The sequence below is a fragment of the Alligator sinensis genome, unplaced genomic scaffold (assembly GCF_000455745.1).
Source record: "Alligator sinensis unplaced genomic scaffold, ASM45574v1 scaffold360_3, whole genome shotgun sequence".
Classification (NCBI taxonomy): domain Eukaryota; kingdom Metazoa; phylum Chordata; order Crocodylia; family Alligatoridae; genus Alligator; species Alligator sinensis.
Window position 1 is genome coordinate 1,958,524 of NW_005841977.1, and position 11,677 is coordinate 1,970,200.

The window sequence follows — 11,677 nt, forward strand, 5'->3', positions numbered from 1 at the left end:
CCTGCTTCTCTCTCTGTCTGTCTTTCAGAAACACCCAGGTGTCTTGCGCTGTCCTTGACACAAACGTAAGTGCAAAACTAAACACCCCTCAGTGAAAAGTATGCATGCTGGGGCCAGGCTGGCTCAGCAGATCTTGAAAATGAGCATGAGCTCACCCTGACTGGGGACACACATTTTGATTCTAAGACTAGATGTCCATTAACAGACAGGCTAATAGGGGATGTGCAGAAGGGAAGACGCATGTCACAAACTGTGGCCTTTGTTTGTTGCATAATGGCATCGCATCAGGCCTTCAGACTCAGGGCAAGCTATTGCTGCCTGCTAGGGAGAAGGCAGGAAGGGCATCTCCTCTTCCTGGCACTGGCTGGAGTTTGCTGCTAGCTGCCTGTTCCTGTATCTCCATTGGGTTTCTAGTCCCTCCAGGCATTGCCTTAATTTGGAGAGGCTCAGAGTTGCCATGCTCCTTTGGTTGCATTCCCTCATCTTTTTCTGTATTTGCATGTGTCCTTAGGCTAGGTTTTTCAGCACCTGACTAGAGTGCTTTTTTCTCTGATGTGCATCTTAACACCTGCCCACCTCTAACTTTCTTCTCTCTAGTGACACTACATTTGGGAAGAGGAACTTTGAGCAAGTGCTAACTGTAGAGCTGTGTGGGACAGCAGGTAAGCCATTCATGTAAAGAGGCCATGCTCCCTTCCCTTTGTTGTTCGGATTCCCTCAGGACATGTGGGGGGAAAAATCTGACCCCAAGTTGTCCAAGCTGAGATGGCTTACTGGGCATACGTGGGTGGTTTCCATCTTAACTGCTAAGGGAGTGGTGAGGTCAGCATCACCTCCATCCCCCTTTGATTCCCAAGCCCAAAAGGCCAGGTACCATTTACAACTAGGTTGTGTGGGGGTAGCCTTCATGAGGATCACTTTGATCTAGCTTGTGCTGACATGGCACAAAGTCATACTGCCTCCGCAGGAAACCTCCTCAAAGGGTTTTACTCTTGTGGTTTGTTGGGGGTTTAAGGTCTCACACCGCCTACCACTCCGCCATACAAGCCTGCTGAGGAGGACCTGTATAAGCCAGACATTCACCATGGGCCAGAAAAGGAGAAAGCAGCCATCCTCCCTCCCCTTCCGGGGCCAAGGACTGCCGCAGCAGACACAGCGACCTCCAGGAGACTCCTGAAGAAGCACCCAGAACAGACAGAGCTCTATGCCCACCTGAGCCGCGCTGCTGTGTGTCCTCCTACCCTAGAGCAGCAGGGAGTGCTGAAACGCCCATTTTCTCGCTCTTTCGGGGACCACGACTACTGCCAAGTAATGAAACCAGAGGCTGTGCTCCAGTGGAAGGTGCTGAAGTCCTGGGAGCCCCTGAGCCACACAGCAAGTGAACACAAGCGAAGGGTGCCAGATACACATTACCAGGCACTTGTCCAGGGCAGCAAGGAGGAGAATGGCCAGGCCTTGTGGAAGGAGGGTACTAAACAACTTAGAGACCAGGAGATCAGAGCCAGCTTAACCAAGCACTTTGGCTTTCTGGACAGTGCCCTTGAGGATGAGTATCTGACCTGCAAGACCCTTGATTATGATACCGTCTTCGAGGACAGCTGCAGTGAGAGCGGGTCCCCGGTAGAGGAGGAAGAGGAGGATGAGGAGGAAGAGGAGGAGGAGGAGGAGCACTGGGAGAGTCCACTGGAATCCAAGTTGTGTCTGCGGAGGAACCCACTTGCCAGGACCAGTATACACCACTGTTCCCGGAGCAGATCCAGTTCCGGGTCTTCGTGCTGCAGGTCCAGGTCTCCAGCAAACAGACGGGCCTTCAGGTAACAACTGGGCAGCTGGCAGGAAGGGAGGGATGCAGTTGTCGGATCCTAACTCACAAGCTAGCCACAAGTGAATAGAAGTCCCTGGGGGGGCTCATATTTGGGCTGGAGGAGTGGCTGGTGAATAGCATGCTGGAATGGGCTGTCTACTCCACTTCTGGTGCTGTGGGGCAGGTCACTCCATTGGGAAAACAGAGGCATGGAGCCATCTGTCAAGTGAGGAAAATGCAAAATGCTCCATACAGCACTGAGATCCTCAGCTGAGACACAGTGGCTGTAGACAGGCTGAGTGTTGTTTGTCTCCTATCAGTATTATGGACGTGAGGACCCCACCCTCCCTGAGATGAACACCCAATGAAAATACTACCTTACAAAACTATCCTACTATTTTCTAAAGGCTCTGCCCTCCCCCATGGACTAAATCCAAGCAATCACTGCCACAGGCTACACAGGTGTTCAGCATCTAACATCAGCCCGAAAATACCAGATGGTTCAGGGTTAGCTGTGAATGCCTCCACAGTGCCAATTGCACATTGATCTGAGTTCCTTCCAAAAGTCCAGCCCAACAGCAAGAAAATTCCCATTAATTCACCTCCCTGGTTGATTCTGTACATAAAAAAAATCATGAAAATAAATGGCACTGCATCACCAGCCTCTTAAAATTGCTGAGCTAATGCTTGACCTGTTTGAGTTAGATGGTGGAGAGGTTATGGTCAGTGTTTGGGGAGGGTAGGGCTGTTCCAGGGAACAGGAAATTATGCTGTGTCTTAAATGCTAGAACAAGTCCTAGAGAAGCTCAGTTTGGTTTGGAAAACCAGCTCCTTCCCTGGCTGCTCCACACCCAGCTCCAGTGGAACCAGCTCCACCAGAGCATCCTAAGTTGTTTGTTCAAAACTGGTGCCAGATCCTGTAAACTCAATTGTGTCTCATTTTCCTTTTGCTTTCCCAAGCCCCCTGGCAAGACCCTCATCCATCCAAGGTTCAACCCCTCTTTCTTGCTTGTTTATAAACAGATGTGAAAATGGTGAGCAATGTCAAGGTGGAACTGCGAGCCGGAGCCAGATGGAGAGGAAGAGAGAAAAGGCCATTGTAAGTTACCTGTGAGGCGGAAGCAGCATGACTTCCAACAGGAGCCGGCAGCTTCATCCTGCTGCAGCCCATTTAAATGTTCAGATAAAGCCCTTCACAGACCTCCATTCATCTCGCGCTCCAAAAGTGAGATGGTAGAGCGTATTGGCCCTGACTTCAGCAACCCTTGGTGCAGAGCCAATTTTAAACAAGGGTATAGGAAAAAAAATAAAGTGGAAGCAATTGGAGATTGGCAATACACAGAGTCCTTGGCATGGGAGGAATCCAGAGCATCCTATGTCAGGGGATACAGTTCACTTGGAATTAGCAATTAGAGTTGGGAATTTGGGGAATACCTGAAATTGCTACGTGATTATTAAGCTAAGCCTCACTGCACATAAAGAACAACAGATATGCATGGAGAGTCTGCATGTTTGCATGTGTGGAGAGAGGGGACTGTATTGCTCTTCTGTATTGCCTTGTTCTCTCTCTCTTTCTCCCGCATGCACACACACGTAAAATTCCCAGCAAGTTTTTCTCAGGAATACTCAATAACATTCTTGTACTTACACAAGCAAAATCTGTAAGGGCTGAAGGAATAGTAAAAAGAAAGAAAGGAAAGAAAATGGAGTGCAGAGGGATCACATATGTTCTGAGAGAGCTGCTTGCCCAGAAGGGCTGTGTCCCTGCTTTAGCTTGGTTGATGGTGCATGTGCTTAGAAATATGACAGCACTGTCCAGCATTGTGACTCACCAGCATCCATCAGCATAGTGCCAAGACAGTAGCAGGGGGAAAGAGATGAAGAAGGTCTGGGAGGAGGATACACCTAAGCAGTGTTGGTTGTGTTGGCACAGAATGAAGGCCGGATGGTGTACATCAGAAACCTATCCAGCAGCATGAGCTCCAGCGAGCTGCGGAAACGCTTTGAGGTGTTTGGCGAGATCATTGAGTGTCAGGTCCTGACCAGGAAAAACAGGTATGTCTTTAGAGCGTTGCTCGAACCTGCCTCACTGCAGGTGCAGAAGAAACTGAGCAGTAGAAGTGTCCTCCATGGCCTGAGCATGCAGGGTGTGCAGCTCATCTGGCTGAGGCACCCTCATGTTAAACTGGAACATATAAATGTGGTACTGAGCCCAGTGCGTACAGCACATCCCAGCACTTGAAGGGGTTAGCAGAACTGTCTGCATATTCTGTTTGGGTGTGAATGTGTGGAGGAGGATAGGGGACTTGACAAAGTACCAGAGGTGAAGTGAAACACACTATACAGTTTCTGCACATGATGCAGTCAGTAAACTAAATTACACAGGATCAGATTCTGTTCCCCCTATTTGGAAGGGCAATGAACATAGGCACCTAAGTATGATTTTGTTCCACCCCTGCTCAAGTCCCTGAAAAACAGTTAATTAAAATGTGGGTGGTGTATTGTCGTCTTCCCTCCTCCCTCTGCTTTTTTGTAACTAAGTCTTAAGGGTAGGATTCATAGATTCACAGAAGTTTAGGGCTGGAAGGGACCTCATGAGATCATCATCCTGCTCTGGGCAGGAAAGACTGCTGGGGTCAAATAACTCCAGCAAGGTATGTGTCCAGTCTCCTTTTGAAGATCTCCTGGGTAGATGCCTGCACCACCCCGCTGGGAGTCTATTCCAGAGTCTGGTCACGCAAACCGTGTAGAAATTTTTCATGGAAGTATATCTAGTCTGAAATGTTCTTCTAGGACTTTATGACCATTGCTTCTGGTTTTCCTCTGGGGCGCTTTGGTGAATAGTTGTTTGCCTAGCCCTTGATGCTCTCCCCTGATATATTTATAAGCTGCCACCAAATCTCCCCCAAAATCTTTTATTTACTAGGCTGAACAGTCCCAGATCTGTCAGTCTTTCCTTGTATGGCTTGCTCTTCAGGTCTCTAATCATATGAGTGGCTCTTCTCTGGACTCTCTCAGGCTTTTCCACATCCTAAGATGATGGTGTGTTACAAAAATAGATGCATTCATGGGCTTTCAGGGACTTGAACAGGGTGGAATAGAATTGCGCATAAGTGCCTAACTCCACTTAGAAACCTAATAGGCATACTAGGATCTGGTCTCAAGCAGTTCTCAACTCCTGGGAAATTAGACACCTCCCATCCTCCTTCCTTCCTGGCACTAGTTTTGGGCCACACTGTTATTTAACCCCTAAAGCTAACTCAGAGGGGTTACCTTGCACAGTTAGATTGTGGCATTTTGAGCGTAAGGATGGTAGAGCCATGGGGTGCTGAGTGGCGGGAGTTAGGACTGCAGATAATCAAGGTGAGCTGGACCAAGCCAGCAGAGCAGGATGGAAAGGAAGTGTAGGGCCAGTCATTTCTTGATTGCTGTCATTTGCTCAGGGGGGATAAATACGGCTTCATCACCTACCGATGTTCAGAAGATGCCGCCTTATCACTGAAGAATGGTGCCTCACTGAGGAAAAGGAATGAGCCATCATTCCAGCTGAGCTATGGTAGTCTCAGGCATTTCTTCTGGACCAGATACACTGACTTGGGTAAGAAAGCAGGTGGGCCAGATTGGGGAGCCTTAGGGCAGAAGGAGGTTCATGACCCCTTTTAAAAGCCAGTGCCTAAATCTATCAAACTGGGAACCCTGCAGTCTACAGATCACCATCCTAGGAGAATCTAAAATTCCCATGTGGGTCACCTGCCAGCTCAGTCAGCCATTTGGAGACTGGATGCATTGCCCCAGTCAGACTTCCCTGGGACCTACAGTTTCTTTAGTCATGATGTAAAACCAGAGCCTGGATGCACATGAGCACTGGGAAATCTCTACATGTCAAGGAGCATGAGGGGAGGTTCAGAAGGACTTCTGGCTAAGAGACCCTGCCCTCTCAGGCTGTCAAGGGAGAGGCATCCACTCTTCAGAACAGAGACATAGGAATAGGCAACCTGAATTCTGGCACAGCTTGACCCTGCACCTTTATATGTAGTTTCTTAAGTTTTCTTTTCTTTAATGGAAAAATTAATCGTGTGGTGGAACCATATCTACCTTCAATGTGAGTCCTTAGCAGGGTTGGGAGCCTGGCACATACAGCACAGTCCTCCACCAACCAGGCTCACCAAGTAAGTAGCAGAAGAGGAAATCTACTAACTTACATGTGGACCTGCCAATAGCAGCAGTGGAGACGCGTTCCAGTGGGCTTCACAGCTATTGACAAGATAGTGAAGGAATGTTGAGAATCCTGGCTTCAGTTCCAGGCTTTGTGGCAGAGCGTGTCCAGTGGTTACCAGCTCCTCTGCCCCTCCCCATCCTTTCCAATCCGTTCCTCATACCTTCTCTGAGCCAGCCAGTTCCTCCATGCTGCCTGAGTACTGGCAGGGGCATCTTTGAAAATGCTAAAAAGAGTTCCTTTTAGTTTTGGCATACAGAAACGTAGAGCAGTGGTATACAACCACGGGGAGCAGTGGCAGGAAATGTCCTGCTGAGCCCCTGCATCCCTGGGCTGCAGCTTGCTCAGTGCAGACTCACTCAACAAAGAATTTACCTGCCTGTCTCTTAGCCAGGATACAAGTGAACTGAAAATGTTAGAGGCTCATCACATGTCCAAATTTGGACAAATTTTTGTTAGGCAGGAGAAAAAGGTCCAGCTTAATCATTTGCCAAATTTCAGGCCCATCCTTCAAAGCATGGAGCACTCGGCAAAGTGATTCCAAGAAGTTTTCTTAAGGAGGCAAAACACTATGTTTCACTTTTGCTCTCAGAAACAGCCAAGCTGGTTTAGCTGAAACTTCCCCAAAAAATCCAGTCTGAGGCAGACATCCACCATGGGACATTTCGGTCCAAATGGTTAAAGTTTGTCAAAGTTCTAATCAGCAGCAAAAAAAAAAATGTATTCTAGTGCAAAGTGGTGAGCAAGCTTAACTATAGGCACTGCTAGTAGCCTATAACAGAAAACAAGTCATTGCCCAGGATTTCCAGGGAGAAATGCCTCTCCTTTGCTGAAAAGAGAAGGCTTTTTACAGGACAGGGGAACCACACACTGTACTCTGTTAAAGCTAAGAGAAATCAAGCTCCTTTATTGCCAGATTCATTAGGGGTTCAGGCAGAAATGGGGAGCTGTTGTCATATCTTTGGGAGAGTGTCAGTGGGCGCATCTATATGAGACACTTAAAGTGCAGTAGACTAATTCTGCTGCGCATTAATGTGTGACAGCAAAAGCCATGCTAATGCACTAATAAACAGTAGAATTCGTCTACTGTGCATTAACGTCACTTAAAAGATGTGCACTGGCAGTACTGCACACTAGCACCAATTACTGCGCATTAAGTTAGTACCTGTTATTACATGTATGAAACTTAACAAACCATAGTTACAGCACATTAATGCATGTGTAGATGCACCCACTGTCTTTTTTTACTGTCAGTTAAACCAACAGAAGCCTCAAATCCATCAGCTCTTTTGAGTAGGCAGCAGGACTGATTATGGATCTGGGAAACTGGAATTCTCATATTCTAATCCCAGCTCCTGTCCCTAAGTCATGGGGGCAGCATGGCAAAGCTAGAGACAAGCATTCAGGAGACTAGGGTCCAGTTTTCAATTGTGTGGTGTGAGCCTGGGCAAAATGTATCACCTCTTTTCATCCTGTCTTGTTCAGCCTCCTTGGGGCAGGAACAGTTTCTCACTATGTGTTTATAGAGTACCTACCATACAGGACCCCAGTAGTTGAGGCCTCTGAACATAACTAATGTAGTATCCTACGTGTGTGAGACACGGTGCCTTGGTGACCCTTTTTGATAAATGAGGACAACACCTGCTTCCTAGAAGGATGCTTTAGACCTTTAAGTAACAATACTGGACATGAAGAAAGCATTTCATCGCTGCACAATCCCTGCCGGTGCCCTGTGTCCCTGACTCTGTTGTGTTCTCTCCCTGCTCCCAACAGATTCCAATGCGGAGGAGTCCTCCCTAGCTCCAGTGAAAAGCAAGTATGAGACCATGGATTTTGACAGCCTGCTGCAGGAGGCCCAGCAAAGCCTGCATCGATAACAGCCTTAACCTTGGAGGAACACCTCAATACCTCAGTCAAGGCACTTCCACTATGTTTACGTTTTCAAAGAAAAATTACTAAGTATCTGAAAAAAACGAGCGAGCGAGAACGAGAGTACGCGCGAGAGAGAGACTGCTGTCCCTTCCAATCGATGTTTACATTGAACAAAGCTGCTTCTGTCTGTGAGTCCCCATGGTGTTGATGTCCCACTGCCACACATCAGTATCCTTGCTTCTGACTGGTTGTTCTAGGGTGAGCCTGTAAAAGCCTTCTGTCCACTACTGCCCCTCCCCATCTCTCCCCTCTTTCCCCAATGCTCCCGTCGTGGAGTTGCAGCTGTGTTCACCATAACATTTTTGTCCGTAGTGTGTGATGATGAAATTGTTAATTGTGAATAGAATCAGGATTATAAACTAATTTTTAATAGAAGAGGAAAAAAAAGTATATACTTAAAAATGTATTTATGGCTCAGATGTACTGTAATTCAGATTTATTGTACCGCTTCCTTGATTTTTAACTATGCACTGTAATGAGGCATTTGCCGCTGAGCAGATGGAGTCAGGCCAGAAAGGTGCCCACAAATCAGTCTCCCAGCCAGGCTCTGCCCTCTTGAGTGTGGAGCGTCTAGCCTGGCACATTACTAGACTGGACCATTCTAAGGTCGGGTTTTGGTATCCCAGTTTGCTGTAGAAGCCATGCTTCCTGCCTACATGGCTGGGCCTGTTGGGCCCCCAGTCCTGCCCCAGTCATGGGGTTGTCTAGGCCTGCTGGACTGTGAAGAGTTGAATGGTCTGGCACAAGCTGAACTGAAACTGCCACGGTGCTACAGTGGTGCAGCTTTGTAGGGGCGGGGGAAGGGGATTTACGAGGAATTAGTGATGGAAATCAAAGGGCCACCCAAGTCCAGCTGCCCAGTGACCTAGCATGGTTAAGTCATACTGGTTTGTGTAGCCAGTGAAATGCAAGAGAGTGATCTTGCCAGTATCAGGTCCAGGTGCCTCTGAATCATCATCTAAATGACCAGGTACCATTAACAGCTGGGTTGACTGGGGGTGGCTTGTGCCACAAGTCCAGAGTGAGCCTAAACCTCACACCTCTGGAACTGTGGGAAGACAATTTCACCGCTTTGCCCCAATGCTACAAGAATGTAGCATTAGAAAGCTATCAGACCAGTCGCCAAGGGGTTAATCTTTGCCAGCCACACTCTGGATGGCATCAGTCACCATGGGGTATAGGCACTGTCCTGCCTTCCGAGCCAGGGAGAGGGAAAACAGCAGAAGCCCAGAGTCTCCCCAGAAGGATTGTCCAAGGGGTACAGCTTGGTCACCCCTCAATACATTGGCAGGCACATTAATCCCACACTGGGGGAGGTCACGTCTCCACACTGATGATCAGCCAGAATCTCTGCCTAGCATTGCTGGCTACTCTCCTGCTCTATCACGGGGATTTCTGAGCTAGGGCTAAGTGGCTTGTCTTTCTCACAACTGCTTCCACAATGTGCAAGGAAACTGGGGTGAGTTCTGGCAGCAAGGGCAGAGACTGCCGGCACAGCAAGGGACATGGCAGCTAAGTTGAACAACCCTGTCCCATCCAGCACGCTGCCCTCCTCTGACTGGTACTGAATAAGCCATAAACCTACCAGTACAACCAGGAAGCTGGAAGATCCCATCACCCCCGCAACAACTCTTGGCCATTTCTTCTCAGCCCTTCCCACCTCCCAGGCAAGGCTTCCGACCGGCGGAGTACAGGTGGCAGAGACACTGCAGCTCTGCTGGGCATATGACTGCAGCTCTCGCCTCTGGTTTCTGAGACCTGCAATCTTGGGGTCCATGCAAGGCCAGTCACGAGTGCTGTGTTCAAGGTGTACAACTGTTATGTTCAGCAGCATCCATGGAGTTCTCTTGTACAATTTAAAGCCATTCCGTTTCCAGGAGCAGGGAGAGACAGTCCATTAGAGAAAAGCGAGAGACAGGAAGCACTTCACAGTGGGGATCAAATACCTTTGCTGACTCCTCAAGCTGTCACCACATTTTTGGTTTGTTTTTCACATGCAGGAGAGACCACTGGGGTTCAGCCACCCCGTGTAGATAGAATTTAATAGCCTTAACTCTGCCAATAGCTAGATTAGATTCCCATGAGGTCTCCCCTAGAACATGGCACTGATTTTCCGTTTTTTGGTAATGCTTCATCTTACAGGGCACACAACCAGCAGCTCAGTAATTCCCCAGGATCAGATGCTGAGTGCCTGCCTCATGCTGACTTGTACCTTACTCCACTGACTTCATAGGCACTTGCTTGTACTGTGAGGTATGATTTACCATGTGGAGGGCACCAGAATGCAGTCCTATCCTACCTGGTTATCTCAGTTTTTTGATGCAGAGCCCATGGCTCTAAAAACTGCCAGTTCCATGGTAATTACCAATGAACTACAGTTCCTGAGTGTAGGTTTACTGAATCCTCATACGGCATATTCTTCATGCAATTTCAATCCCAGCCCACGGAGTAATTACAACGCTTTATGACCCTACTGTAAAATCTGGTCACGGGCACTTTCCCGGCTTCTCATCCCAACGTAGGTTATACAGGTAACACTGTCCTGGTTGGAGCATCTGCTATTGGCAATTGCCTCATTGTAGCTTTGCCTTTTTCTGTCCTAGTATTTCCTCACAACAATGATGTTTACATGTGATTGCTATAGAGCTTACGTAGAATGTATATAGCGACACATTAGGGTGGGTAGTACTGTCCTGTGCTGTGCTGTTTTTCAGAAAACGATCAATCAAAAATGCTAAGTGGAATTCTTCCATCTCCTTGCTCAGTACAAGGATGGATCAAAGCTCACAAGGCTGACTTTGGTCACGGATGGAAAATGCATCAAATGTTAAGAATGTGAAAGGGTTGAATGCAGCTATTAGGAGATCTTTCCAGTACCTGGAAGGAGCCTCCTTCAGTGTGAATCACTCAGTCACTTCGCAAACATTGGTTTCTATACCCAGTTTTAAATCTCATATTGCTTTTATGAGGCTGGACTTCCTGAGTTGGCCACCAGCCAAGGAGACTTCTGCGCATCAAGTGAGGTACTCTTTGAAGAGGAAGGAAGATCTCGTAATGCACAGAGCCAATCAGTACTGCAATCCTAGGATAGGAAGAAATGCAATAAGTGGTCTTCATGTTGCCTGAAGCCTATAAAATACTTTTGCGAGAAACTTCTCCAGGACTTATGCAATATGCACGCAGGTGCACAAACGCACACATATATGGGTATGGCAAGGGCAGAGCACTGTGTCCTTGTGCTGCTGCTGGTGGCTATATGCACAGTGACTGTGAACCCAGCCTTGCTGAATGTAAAGCCAGAGAGGCTGGGTCTGGAATGTATACAGAGTTTACTCTAGTTAGCTAAAAGCAGTGCCTGCGGCTTATCTTCATGGCTGCTGAGGCCTGGATGTTGAACTTGAGAAGCACAGGTGTGAATATTCACTTTCTCTAATCACACACACTGGTTTAAGGTGAAAAAAAAAGGTTCCCTATTCATTTCTTCTTAAACTTCAGTGGGCTGGGTGTGGTCCCAGGGAAGGGATTACATGGCATACTTGCCTGGAGGAGTCTGTGCTCTGCCCATGGGGCATGACTCCTTTATCAGGGGAACACAACACAGATCAGGGCATTGTGCAGCCCACTGAGAGCCCAGCCACAAAGGTTCCTCTGCACATCACAGGAGACAGGCAGTTCCCAGTGTGGCGCAGATTGGGGGCCTCACCCACCAAGGGACAGAAACCAGC

The 11,677-nt window shown here is 48.0% G+C and overlaps 2 protein-coding genes across 3 annotated transcripts in view; both read left to right on the forward strand.

The window, feature by feature from the left end:
• Positions 1-7,931, forward strand: part of PPARGC1B (PPARG coactivator 1 beta) — a 45,460-nt gene extending 37,529 nt beyond the window's left edge. For both annotated transcript variants that reach the window (XM_025200848.1, XM_025200847.1), the window contains 7 exons: positions 29-65; positions 598-662; positions 1,016-1,814; positions 2,828-2,903; positions 3,738-3,859; positions 5,248-5,402; positions 7,794-7,931. In XM_025200848.1, the coding sequence (XP_025056633.1) occupies positions 29-65; positions 598-662; positions 1,016-1,814; positions 2,828-2,903; positions 3,738-3,859; positions 5,248-5,402; positions 7,794-7,897 (1,358 nt within the window). In that variant the 3' untranslated portion in view covers positions 7,898-7,931. The remainder of the gene's footprint in view (positions 1-28; positions 66-597; positions 663-1,015; positions 1,815-2,827; positions 2,904-3,737; positions 3,860-5,247; positions 5,403-7,793) is intronic.
• A 92-nt stretch (positions 7,932-8,023) lies between these two features.
• LOC112549846 (E3 ubiquitin/ISG15 ligase TRIM25-like) overlaps positions 8,024-11,677 on the forward strand; it is a 22,471-nt gene continuing 18,817 nt past the window's right edge. The window contains exon 1 of the mRNA XM_025200855.1: positions 8,024-8,150. Within this exon, the coding sequence (XP_025056640.1) occupies positions 8,091-8,150 (60 nt within the window). The 5' untranslated portion in view covers positions 8,024-8,090. The remainder of the gene's footprint in view (positions 8,151-11,677) is intronic.